Source organism: Haemaphysalis longicornis, unplaced genomic scaffold, assembly GCF_048455015.1.
Source record: "Haemaphysalis longicornis isolate Haplotype H1 unplaced genomic scaffold, Haemaphysalis longicornis Haplotype H1 scaffold_1, whole genome shotgun sequence".
Classification (NCBI taxonomy): Eukaryota; Metazoa; Arthropoda; class Arachnida; order Ixodida; family Ixodidae; genus Haemaphysalis; species Haemaphysalis longicornis.
Genome location: NW_027526203.1, coordinates 418,591,536 through 418,604,231, shown reverse-complemented (window position 1 = coordinate 418,604,231; position 12,696 = coordinate 418,591,536). Strand labels below are relative to the sequence as shown.

The following is a 12,696-nucleotide window of genomic DNA, read 5'->3' as shown; positions in this document are numbered from 1 at the left end:
GCGCGCGCTCCGACACATCGCGCGGCTGTATTTCCGTGCTCTCCGCGTGCGCTGCTGTTGCCGCGGCGCGCGGCATGGGCGGTGGGGACGCACCCTGCCATGCGCACCTTGGCTCCAGCGTGGCGTGGGCTGGGGGAGGCGGCCGATAGCTGCGAGCAGCTAGAATATCGGCTTGGATGCGTTTTGCTTCGCTGGCCAGTTCATTGAGGTTGGCAAACTGACTGCCTCGAAGGTACGCTGCAAAAGTTGGGTGGGCTTGTCTCGTCACCCTCTCAACCTTTTCCGCCTCAGACGCCATGGGCTTTGCAAGCAAAAACAGCTCCTGCATTGCCCTGACGTATTCGAGCAGAGACTCATCTCTGTGTTGAGTTCGCATCTCTAGCTCGTTCAACATGCGGCGCTCGTAATCTGGGGGCAGGAATTCGCTGCGAAAGAGCGCTTCAAATTCGCCCATCGCACGAGCGTCGCGTCCCACCAGCCGGTACCACCGTGCAGCCTGGGCGGTCAGCGATATAGGCAGAACACGTCCTATAATCACGCTGTCGTCCATACCCGACGCCTCCTGATAGCGGTGCAGCGCCTCGAGGTACTCCGTAGCACTCATGCGGTCAGAGTAACCGCCGTACTCGGGTATTCTGAGGCTACCGAGCGAGCTGTTAGGCCTGACGCTCGGTTGTGCGCGCACCGCGTTGATCAGGGCTTGTGCGAGATCGACTGCTGCCGAAGGCAGGGGTGGTTCCTCGCGAGACAACGCTGGCGTAAGGCAGGCGACGTGCGCCCTAGCCGTAACCGCTTGCGAGGTCTGCGTGGTGGGGTACGTTCGTGGCGCCAACGCGTCGGCGAACGATGCGACCGCCGCACCGCTAGAGCCGTGAGGCTCGTACACGGCGGGGTCGGGTGCGCTAGAGCTGCGGCGCAGCTCCTCCTTTGCAAACATATCCGCTGGGCTGTTACGACCAAGGCCCGGAGGGCATGATCTCGTTGCAGCCCGTGGTGACGGCAGGTGGTCGCAAGAAGCGTTCCGCCCGCCGACACCGTGCGGCACGCCGGCAGGAGTGGGATGATAGCTCCCGTGACTCTCCCGCGTGGCGCTTTGGTTGCCTGCTAGGATAGCGCTGCCTGGGCCCCAGAGGGGCCTGGGCGTAGTGGTGGCGGCCGACAGGCGCGGGACTGGGTAATCATCCCTCGCGCTGTCGTAGTGCCTCACGCCGGCAGAAGTGGGATGGCTCCCGTAACTCTCCTGCGCGGCGCGTCGGTTATCGGGGAGATCGGCGCCGCCTCGACAAAGCTCTGGCGTAAGCACGGTGGCGGACAGCAGCGGGTCGACAGTGGCGTCCCGCAAGCCGTTACCACAAGCAATCTCGTCCGACAACCAGCCCTGAACTTCGGAATCAAGCAACGAGAAGCGGGGGTGCCGCCCTGTCATCGCAAAAAACCTTGGTTGGGCGCCAATGTTGGCTAACGTACGGGATAGCAGAGGACCCCGGCTAGCTTTGCTAGAGAACGCTACGCGCCGTACACTAGCCCTGCGGAATCCGAAGACTCACGCACGGGTTCGGGTACTCACATGCGGTAGACAGGCTCCGGCAATCCAAAGTAAGGCTTTATTGCCTGGCAGATACAGTGCATACACCAGACAACACGACTATCGCTCGCGGGGAGACAGTGGCTCCTGTCGCTCGCTCAAGCCGCTGGGCTCAGACCTCGATATCCGTCATCACGGTCGCGGGAGCAAGGGAGGCATCCCGAGGCGACCGATCAGGGCAGAATCTCTCGGCAGAGTCCGTGGAGCCAACTGGGTTCACCGTCATCGGGGCATTCGGCGTAGGCACAGCCGAGCCAACCGACTCCGACCAAATCTCCCAGTCGACTCCCCGGCGGAGCGCCCGTTCGTCCCGCAGGTCAGCTCGGCGGGGAGAGGAGATCTTCGCCAGGTCGGGGAGAGGGTGGCGCTAAGGAAGGTGACAAACTGGTCCTCCTTCCCTCGCGCCCTCGCGCACACGTTCGCGGCAAGCCGGTTCGGCGCGTCGCGCGGGGTCATGAAGAGGACACGACCTACGTGACGCGCCGGCTACCCAAAATGGCGGCTCCCAGCTCGCGGAAACATGTGCAGGCGAGGCGTAGGGGAACACGGGCCCCCACAAACTCCAATCTTGATTTTGGCCCAGGCGACCTCACGTGAGCTTGAGCTCAAGCTGTTCTACGTCGCCAAGTGAGGAGGCTGCGGGCGCTGACCTCACGTCAACCTGCACTTCACCGAAGGGGGTAAAAGGCGACCCACCTCTGCTTTTGGTGAGCGGAGGTTGCGTGGAATCCGCCTCGTGTTTTCGTTTTGGCCCGGTTACGACCGCCACCGTTGCGAACGACTGTGCACGCGTCGCGCTGATGACTTCTGTGGACGTGTTTATCTCGCTATCAAACAGGGTGCGTTTAGATATGGGCGCGCATGTTTGCTTACTGGCGCCGAATGCCGCCGCGTGTCCCGCTCCCGCCGACGTTTATTACTCGTAGAAGCCGCTCAGGACGTGCTTCAATAAACAGCTTGTCGAACTGGCGCAGAAAGCTGGGGCCCAATTCTCTAAAACGAGAGGCCGTAGTTTTGAAACGACGCAGTAGCGCTATGCAATAACGCTGGACGCACTGTTTCGCTTCATGCGCAAAGCAAGACCCTCGGCCCTGAAATTGGCCGAAAGCGCGGGAAACTGCTTTGCAGGCGGGAATAACCTTTGAATACGGAAGTTCAGGGTAGCCGCGAGTTTCCTTAGTTTTTAAGGGGCTTGCGAATCGTTTGGTCGCACACAGGTGTTGGTTTGGGATTTGTATTGCCGCGAGTTGATGTAACGTCTGGAGTTTAGTGATGCTTATTTGTTACTTGTACTTTCTTGCAGTTTCCCTCGGAGTTGTGTTTCGAGTTTTCAGATAACACGACGGTGCGTGTGATACCGGCTATTGCCTGGTTGATTTTTCTACGCAGCTGCTTTACTGCGTAATGTGATTTCGTATATACAGTTCTTTTTTTACGTTATTGTGACTTCATTTTTCTTGTATGTTTCTTACTTTCTTGTTAAATTTTTGTTGCATTCGACTTCTGCACAAGTGTTTGGTCTGCTCTTACACGGCAACTGCCAGCGTTTTTCACTTTCCTTGGAAATAAATCTATCTTGATATTCTGTGTTTCGGCCATATTAGGTGTGGCTATCGTTCGGCCGTTTGGTATTGAACTTTGGCCCGTATTAGACCTTTAGTTTTAGATGCGGAGCATCTCTTGCTCGGGGGTATGTCCTGCGGCGTCGGCGTCCGCACTCACACTACGCATGCGCAACTCTCCTCCTTCCCGCTCTCCAACAGCTGCGCGTTACTCTCTCCACTTCTCTCCTACCACCTGCTTGCGCTTCTCCTGCGTTCTCGCTTCTGCTCTCGCGGCGCATGCGCTACTGTCCTCCTCTAGTCTCCTCTCCTTCAAGTGTGAATATAAGGCGGGTAGAGCGCTGCGCGCGTTCTGTGCAGCGCTTGCTTCGGTTGACTCCGTTGATGCTTCTGATGAAGTGTGATGGAAGCAACAGTCCCGTCAGTGAGTGGGCTGACGCAAGCACGCGTCAGCATCAGCCCAAACACTAATAGCAACGTTACGTCCACTCAAGACAAAGCTGCGAAGCGAAGGGCACGCGACGCTGAACGCAAACGCTTGAAGCGAGCGGCGGACCCTGAACTTCGTCAGCGCGAAGCAGCTTCGAAGCGTCAACGTCGAGCAGCGGATCCTGAGCTTCGGCAACGTCAAGCAGCGTCGGTTCGAGAACGTCGAGCGGCAGTACCGGAACTTCGACAATTTCCCCCAAACCCAACTACTAACACAACGGAACGCAACGGAACCGCCCGATGCTCCGCATCCTACTCAGGGTTCCCCTCGGGAAGATGGGGTAATTTTTTTCTACTAACCCCCTCGAAATTCGCAGGGAAAGAATACATAATACACACACGCGCGTTCATGTAGCCTGGAGGCTCGGACTAATAGTTGCTACCAGCAGCGCAAGCACAACACATACGTGCCGCTGAAATGCCTGTTTTAATGACATGGCAAAATACTTGTAAAATTAAAAACAAGACGATCGTGAAAGAGAGCGAGGAAGCTGAGTAATTTATTTTCTTGAGCGCCTAGCCTTGAAGTACATCGAACGTCGCTGCCAGCCAGGTGATTTAAATCAATCGGATGCGAATAATGGCGATCCATGCAGTCTTGCACAAATAACTCAGTGGTTCGGCACGCACACAGGAGGCGTCGTTGCGAAGCGCTGGTCCATCCTTTTCTCAAGCATGCTCAGCCTTGGGCCGTTCAGGGGAGCGAGGATTGATTTATTTCGCCACATGCGCGCGGACGCATATATACGTTCAACAGCAAGTACATAAATACCTTTTGAATGCTCAATTGAAACGATCTGTATACCAACGGTGCGTTTTGCGCTCCTCTCGTGCCCTGTAGAACCAAATTCAGCAACATCGGCATTGCCAGCCAGAAGTCGAACGAGTCACGGAAGTGGCCAGTGCACCTAAGGTGGAAGAGGTTTTAAAAACGACGGCCTTTCTTGAGCTGCCTAAACGCGAAAATTTTGGTCTCTCTGTCTGCCTGCCACTCGATTCAGCCGCCCGCGGCCAACGGGAAAGAAGTCGGGAACAAGTTCAGTAAAAGTGTAGGCGCGACAAACTATTCGAAGTGCTGGAATATGGCTCATACACGTGCGCATTATTCAGCGCACATTAAAAAGCGGAGGCATATTTAGGCAAAATGTGAATACATAGCCGAGGGTGCCAGCGTTCTTTTAATTAAAAATGCACGTTGGTTTGGTTTTTACGATCGCAAATGAAAAAAAAAAGTACACGTTAAAAAAGGGGTGTAAAAAGAGAGGCAAGCTAGAACCAAATACACACGCTGTTCAAGAACAACAACAAAAAACAAGACCAACAATACGGCCCGCACTGCCCCATCAGATGGCGCGCGAGCAGTGCGAATGTACGAAAATTTAATTGAACAAATCTCTACTCCGTGGGAGGAGGGAGAGGGGATAGTAAGAGCGCGAGGGGTGAGATTGGGAGAGAGGAGAGGCTGGTACGTGGCATGGCCGGCAGAAGGCTACATTTGCAGCGAAGCAAGCATATACGCGGCCAATTTTTTTTTTATATAGTTACGTCAAGGTTCTCTTTTATGCGTGTACAAGTATGCTCTAGGTCAATTCTGCGCACATTTTCCTTGTTAAGGACGGTTATTATCTTTTAGGTGCAGGACGCTGATTCGCACCTAATTTAATTGACGTTCTGCACCGTGCAGACAGCGCAGGTTCTATATCGTTCGGGAAATGGGAACACGTCGCTGTCGGTGGAGGGCGTCGCGAGCCAAAGTCAGTCAGCAGCAGCTCTGCCTCTACAGCAGACTAGGCAATTGTGGAAATGTTTTTCAAGATCATTCTTCAAGCAGACGCCAAGGTCAGCCAAGGTTTCTGAATGGGGCTTCTGTATGCGGCCCTTTGCTGAAATGGGCGGCCGCCGCCTGCAAAGGCTGAAAGGAGCCGTTGGGGGTAGCTTAAATGGAAGCTCTAGCTCCAAGTTGGGCAACACGGCAACGTTCGTCGGGCGCGCATCCGCTAACAGCGAAGCGGGTACAAGTACTGCAATCATGCTGCAGTGCTCGCTATTTCGGAACAGGGTCGGTGTGTAACAAAAAATGTTCTCAGCAAATGCTGATGATATATACTTCGTGCAAAACACAAGCACAGCTGCGAATTAATGCTACAAGCGATGTCCCGGTGGCGTTTCGCCACTGGAAAATAATGCGCGTGGGTGATGCATGAATGAACCGCAGTTGATGGCCTGGGTTCGCGTGTGCGACTTGTGAAATGAACTGTACCTCCGCGTCTTCGGCCAGTAAACTTGTGCATAAAACCCCGCATGCAGGCTTACGGAGAAAACTCGGAATCATGGCGTAGTGGTATACGGTTAGGAAACAGAGGTGCCTGCGAAATTGATTACTAGTGGCAAAATAAAGACTTTTTTCGCTAGTCGAAAGTTTTCGGATCGCATTTCGACATCGCGAAGTGCCAGGAACCCTTCCATCAGCGCTTTCGCAGTTTTCGATTTTTTGTAATGCATGGTACGGTAGTTAGTTCCTCAGGGTTTTGTCGATTGTTCTGAACTTTGCCGTGTGGTGCCGGATTTAGAAGCAACCTGTTCGCAAAGATGTCTCGTAACAGTATTTAACTTTATTGTTATAAATAATTATACCTACGTGGTGTCTCACTTGGCTGAGGCGTTGTATTGCTGCGCGCGAAGCCGCACGCGGGAGCTGCCGCGACAGCCTTTTTAATTTGTGAGAAATATTTTTTTCCGAGTACGCCAACGCTAACAGTGCAACGCCTTGAATCCGCACAGAATTTCGTAATTGGTGATGTTACGGCATTTAGTTCTTGTAATGGTGTAAAATTAGGACATTGTAAGAAAAGAACAAAGAAACTAAAACAAAGTATAACCAAACGAAAAGTATCCCTATCTGGCTGTTCATAGCTAAATCTGACAATCCATCGTTAGTCTCTGGAAACTCATAATTAAAAGCTAAAATGGAAAGTTACGAAATCTAAAAGGTCTACCTAACTCGACACCCTCACACGATTAATTTAGAACAAAAAATAAAAAGTACGACAAAAATTGAAATTAATTGAGGAAATCCCGAAGGTGCATCTAATCCAGCACCCTTCTTTTGTGAACACAAAACAAAAAAAAGAAACTTAAAATAAACTTAATCGACCAGATTTAGGGGAAATCCCCAAGGTGGAGTAAGATCCTGCGAAGGAAACTTCGACATCCACCTCAATGCAGTTGTACGGCTACAAAGGGAACTTATACCCCTGTTACACGGGCAGTTTCAACTGCCGTTCAGTCAATCTCCGTTGAGGTCAATGCCAGTTGGGCGGAGTTACCCTGTTACACGGGCAGTTTCAACTGCCGTTCAGTCAATCTCCGTTGAGGTCAATGCCAGTTGGGCGGAGTTAGACGGCAGCGCGAACTCCGTCGAAATATCGATGACGATTGACTTCAACGGAGGTCTCCGGTCTCCGTTCCGCTGGCCAACTGGCAATATGGCGGCCACCACCAGCATGTCGACCCAGCCGTCGCTCCAGCAGGCGCCCAAGAAACGCTTTGTGTGGAGCACTCCTATGACGCGCCTGCTGATTTCCCTGTGGGAAGACCACCTGCCCGCTTTGCGTGCGCAGAAACACAACGCGCCCATATATTGGAGCATGACAGAAAAGTTCAACGAGGCTGCAAGTGGCTCTGGCGACGGTGCCGTGCAGGTCACGGTGAAGCAGCTTCGCCACAAGTTGGAGAACCTGACACAGCTCTTCAAGTAAGTATTCACGTAGTAGCTGCAAATCTTTGCAACTAACGCGGAGTGCTACGATCGACGGTAGTGCAGGGGTGTCAACGAAACGCTAACGGGGTTGCAAATCGCGCGCGCAGCCGACCCAGCTTTTAGCGCTTGTGTTCCGTCTGCCAGTTGTCGCCCGCGAAAGCACGTTTGGCGTATTGCAATTCGAAAGGACGTCTAATGTTGGCGTAAATATACACTTCTGGAATTAATAATTGTTGACTTTGTGAAATGTCCCATTTTCATTTCCGCTAGCTAGAGTTTCCCTGAACGTAGTATTGAATCGTGATTAAAAGTCTGTTAATTTGCGAGCCTGATAACTGAGGGGCACTAGGCGATGTTATTAATTCAAGTATGCGCTATTGTTTTCGTAGGTAAAAACAGCTGCATTGCATTTTTTGCATGCTGTGCAGTCATTCCAAATTTTGCTTCCCCGAGTGCATGAAAATTGTACTGGAATGAAAATCTGCTGACTGTGCCTCATGTGGTGGTGCTGTTTTGCATTTGCACACTTCCAGGGCTATCAGCAAGGCCCCCACAGGGTCGGCGGCTACTGAATGCCCGTTTTACGACCAGATGAAGTTCTTGGGCCGCCTGCCAATGAACGACCCCAGCCTCGTGGAGGAGAGTTGGCAGGTAAAAAATATTCCATTTGAATGGCTCAGTCAGCTACAAAAACTTGGCACGTGAGCTTTGACTTGGTGTTTAACTTCCTAGGTAGCAGACATGTCAAGTTAAAAGCATAATAAATTCTTTGAAAAAGCAAATATGCCCAGTGCCCCAATGACAAATATAGTAAGGGCAACAGCATGATCTAGAGAACAAGCTTTTGGCATGCAGAGATTTTATACTTAACAGTACTTGTATGTACTTGACTACCAATAAACCACATCATAATTATTTGGCCCTTTCAATCACTATGTTTATTGAGGTTGAGAAAAAAAGATTACATGCAATGCTTCCGCAGACAGGAGCAAACGCAAAAAGTGAGTTGTTCTGTACTGCTGCTTTTTTATTCAGCTCGAAGTGGTCGAGGAGGCACCTGAAGATGTGGAAGTGCTTGCTGTGGGCACTGAGGCACACAGCAGCCGCAGCAGTATGATCGAGGGTGGCAGTCCTGGGCCACAGAGTGCTGGAGAAAGTACACCACCCCCAGCATTTCAGAGTGCAACAGTGGCATCAGGCAGTGCACCTGCAAGTGCTCAAGGCCCCCCACCAGGGCCAGCCAACGGGCGGAAGCGCTCATACAACGCCGGCCTGGATCGCATTGTCCAGCTTCTAGAGGACGAGTCTAAGCACGCGGGAAAGCTGCGTAAAGCAGAGCTAAAGATGTCAAGACAAGCACTCCGCCTGCAGAAGCAGTCCATTGATCTCCAACGGGAGATGAATGGCATCATGGCACAGTATTTTGGCAATAAAGATTAACCTGATACGTGTACTTGCGGAATTTGCAACTTTCTCGTGGCCAGGTGTTTGCTAATGCATGAGTTGCTGTGAAGCATCACGCACACATTCTACCACGACACTTTTCGACTTGCTAGCACGCACACAAACTGCACGACACAACCTGCAGCCGCCTATTCACAGCAGCAGCACAGGCCACAGAAGAAAAAAGGAACGAGGAGGAGGAACGCTTAACACAAAAATCTTTGCCGTCACACCTCAGGCTGGGTCCTTAAGCGAAAGAATGCGCGATACTCTCAGTTCATGGCGTCAACACGACCAGTGTTGAGCCATTGCATCACGCACACATTCTACCACGACACTTTTCGACTTGCTAGCACGCACACAAACTGCACGACACAACCTGCAGCCGCCTATTCACAGCAGCAGCACAGGCCACAGAAGAAAAAAGGAACGAGGAGGAGGAACGCTTAACACAAAAATCTTTGCCGTCACACCTCAGGCTGGGTCCTTAAGCGAAAGAATGCGCGATACTCTCAGTTCATGGCGTCAACACGACCAGTGTTGAGCCATTGCATCACGCACACATTCTACCAAGACACTTTTCGACTTGCTAGCACGCACACAAACTGCACGACACAACCTGCAGCCGCCTATTCACAGCAGCAGCACAGGCCACAGAAGAAAAAAGGAACGAGGAGGAGGAACGCTTAACACAAAAATCTTTGCCGTCACACCTCAGGCTGGGTCCTTAAGCGAAAGAATGCGCGATACTCTCAGTTCATGGCGTCAACACGACCAGTGTTGAGCCATTGCATCACGCACACATTCTACCACGACACTTTTCGACTTGCTAGCACGCACACAAACTGCACGACACAACCTGCAGCCGCCTATTCACAGCAGCTGCACGCGAAAACTTGCAGACATGTGAAAACTTGGCAACGTGTGAAGTTCACATCCTCGATGCGAAAATATGCTTGGCCAGTGCATTGCGCACACGTTCCCCAGAAGAGGTGGTTTCGCTGCTGATACGAGCCGGCTGTGGCAGTTCACTTGCGGCAGCTTCATCACACCAGTGCTTGTCGCAGTGGTCACGCATGTGCTCGCAAATGTTATGCAGAACACAGCATGCACGGATAATGCGATTGGCATTGCTGATTTCGCACTCAAGTGATTTCAGAACTCGAAATCTGGCCTTCAGCCTACCGAAGGCATTCTCCACAACACGCCTTGCTTTCGACAAAGTGTAGTTGAAGTGCCGCACAGTCTCCTCACTCGTGCTCCTGTTGGGGTACGGCTTCATTAAATGAGACGTTAGGGGGAAGGCCTGGTCGCATAAAATGATGGCGCCCACCTGCTCCCCTTCTATCTGCTTCGCTGGTTCCGAGAAAAGCTGTGTGTTCACAGCCCGAGCCAGCACTGAGCTTTTGTACACGGCCGAATCATGGTTCCTGCCTGGGGAGCCCACATTTATAAACATGAACTTATAATTGTGGTCAACCAGCGCAAGGAGAATGACGCTGTACCACCCTTTGTAATTATAGTAGTCCTGCGCATTCTCTTTTGGCGGGGACACCTTTATGTGGCAGCCGTCGAGAGCGCCAAATCCCTGAGGGAATCCCGTGCTGGCCTCAAACTGACGCACGTGATCTTGCACGTCGTTTAGTGACGGCACGCACACAATTTGTGGCTCCAACACATCCACCAGAATGTCGCAGAACTCTCTGTAGATATTGTTCACCGAAGAGCGGCTGACGCTGAAAAGGTGTGCGACGGTCCGCTCTTCTGCCGACGAAGCAAGACGGTACAGCGAAAGAGCGACACGCTTGTGCAGCGGAATGCAGCGACGCATATTCGTGTCTTGCCGGACAAGCGAAGAACACGAACTTACGATGTACGCGAATGTTTGCCTCGTGACGCGAAAGTTCGCCTTAAAGTCGGCATCCGACAACGTCGGCACTGTGGTGTCATACCACGACGGGGGCCTCGGTAACATCCACACTCGCGTCTCACGCGCACACAGTTGCAGGGCTACTGCGGCCAGAACGCGACAACGTCTTTCCGCTGCCAGTCTCTGTTTCTTCAACGACGACTTCCTTATTTGCAACACGTGCAGCTGGGCCTTTTTCTCCATCAATAAAGTCTGGTAACGCGTAAGCACCAACACGAACTCTTCCTCACGACTGCGGCCGCGGGTCGGCCTGCTTAGAGCCATTTCAGAGGCTCGCGTTCACACACAGAGACGATTTCTAAAGGAACACCACCCTAAGAACAGGAACGCCTTATTACACGTACAACAACGCTACACCAAAACTTTTACACGAACACAAAAAAGAAGCAGGGCTTGAGCCGAACTGAGCAACACCGCCAACAAACGAGCACCAACCAAACGACTGGCTTTGGATTGCGATGGGTAGGAACAAGCCACTGTCCGCGCGAAACGTAACAAAAATTGTGCAAAATGAAAAGTTCGTTTATAAAAAGCCCAGGAAATGTTAAAAAATATAAAATGCACTAACTTACATTTCATTTTCTGCCGAAATGTTTTCCACTTATTTTAATCACGTGACCAAATCGCTCAACGGAACCGAACGACGTACGTGCCGTGTAACTACGTTCAACTGTTGTCCAGTTGAGCGGCAGTTGAGCATCCCAACGACAGTTGGTTCGACGGCAGTTGAAACTGCCCGTGTAACAGGGGTAGAAAAATTCGTCCTGGTCCAGGACGAATTTTTCTTCAACTGTGAATTTTCTGAGAAAGCTGTATAAGCTTTCCTTTGTAGCCGTACGGCTGCATTGAGGTGGATGTCAAACTTTCTTAAAAAGAAATTGAGGAACCGCAAATGTTTATTGATCCTAAGCTCTCACCCGGCTAACTGCAAACAAAAAAAAAAGACAGAAAACGACGATGTGTTGGTTGACGTATCCATTCGATTGTCGGCGTGTGTGCACGCAAGCTTGATGAAACAGAAAAGCGACGTGAGAATGTTAACGCATTATTGAACAGTTCTCCGAATTTCTGTATCTTTTTTTTTGTATGCGAAGAAAAAAAAAAGCAGGGACAGCCACACATAAAGTGTGGCGAATTTCACCTTCAGCTGAAGTTATTATTCATTGAAATTGTTGGCATAGAAACTAATTGCTTGATCGAAATTGTAGGTTGATTGCAATTGGTTTATTGATATTATTCATTTGATTAACTTACGCGTAGGCCGATATGCGCGTGCAAGTGTGTTTGTATACACAGGGGCATTCACATCTGTGCCAGTGCAGTAATACAGTCGGCTCCCGTTTATACGAAGTCCACGGGGACCGCAAGAAATTTTGAACTAACCGAACTTCCAATTAAGCAAAAAGCACAAGAACAGCATTGTCATTAGCCCGCAACACGCCTCCTTTCTTGAATTTTTTTTTTTTTTTTTTTTAGAATTTAGACTTTCGTCGCTAAGTCCAGCGTACGGCGCGGGTTTCCATGGTAGTTGAGACTTTTATCACTGAAATCAAAGCCTGAAGCGTCCACCACAGACTGCTTACACGGCGCTCTGCGCAACGAAGAAGGTTGAGCACTTCAAAAGAGAGAGGGAGATGCATACGAGAGAGCGAGTCTCAACTGACCTGCTGCTTGATCAACTGTGCGCAGCCTCAGTTGCGACGGCGCCGACACAGTACTGAACACGGCGTTGTTTTGGAGCTTGAAAATGTTGAATTTTAGCAAGAAACGACGGTCACCTCGATGCTTTTTATTCGAAATCACTTCCAAATAACCGATATAATGGGTTTTAGCTTCGCATTATCGAGTGATGTCGTGTGTAAAATTGCCGCGACCAGCACATCACTTCTAATTTGCCGGAAACGCCAATTAAGCGACTTCGAATATT

General features: G+C 51.2%; 2 protein-coding genes across 2 annotated transcripts in view; both read left to right on the top strand.

Annotated features, from left to right (window-relative positions):
• The window catches only part of Mnd (L-type amino acid transporter minidiscs), a 107,111-nt gene that overhangs the window by 59,753 nt on the left and 34,662 nt on the right, over nt 1-12,696 (top strand). The gene's annotated exons all lie outside the window — the stretch shown is intronic.
• Nucleotides 6,943-8,836, top strand: LOC144139365 (uncharacterized). The gene is made up of 3 exons (XM_077671734.1): nt 6,943-7,390; nt 7,930-8,047; nt 8,432-8,836. Exons 1-3 carry the CDS (start codon nt 7,065-7,067, stop codon nt 8,834-8,836), a joined length of 849 nt encoding a protein of 282 aa, XP_077527860.1. The 5' UTR covers nt 6,943-7,064.

What these genes read in the sequence shown, in the direction of transcription:
- LOC144139365 (XM_077671734.1), top strand. Translation starts at nt 7,065, where the DNA reads ATGACGATTGACTTCAACGGAGGTCTCCGGTCTCCGTTCCGCTGGCCA. An exon ending in AACCTGACACAGCTCTTCAA is followed by an intron (nt 7,391 to 7,929) that starts GTAAGTATTCAC and finishes GCACACTTCCAG; the next exon opens with GGCTATCAGCAAGGCCCCCA. An exon ending in TCGTGGAGGAGAGTTGGCAG is followed by an intron (nt 8,048 to 8,431) that starts GTAAAAAATATT and finishes TTTTTTATTCAG; the next exon opens with CTCGAAGTGGTCGAGGAGGC.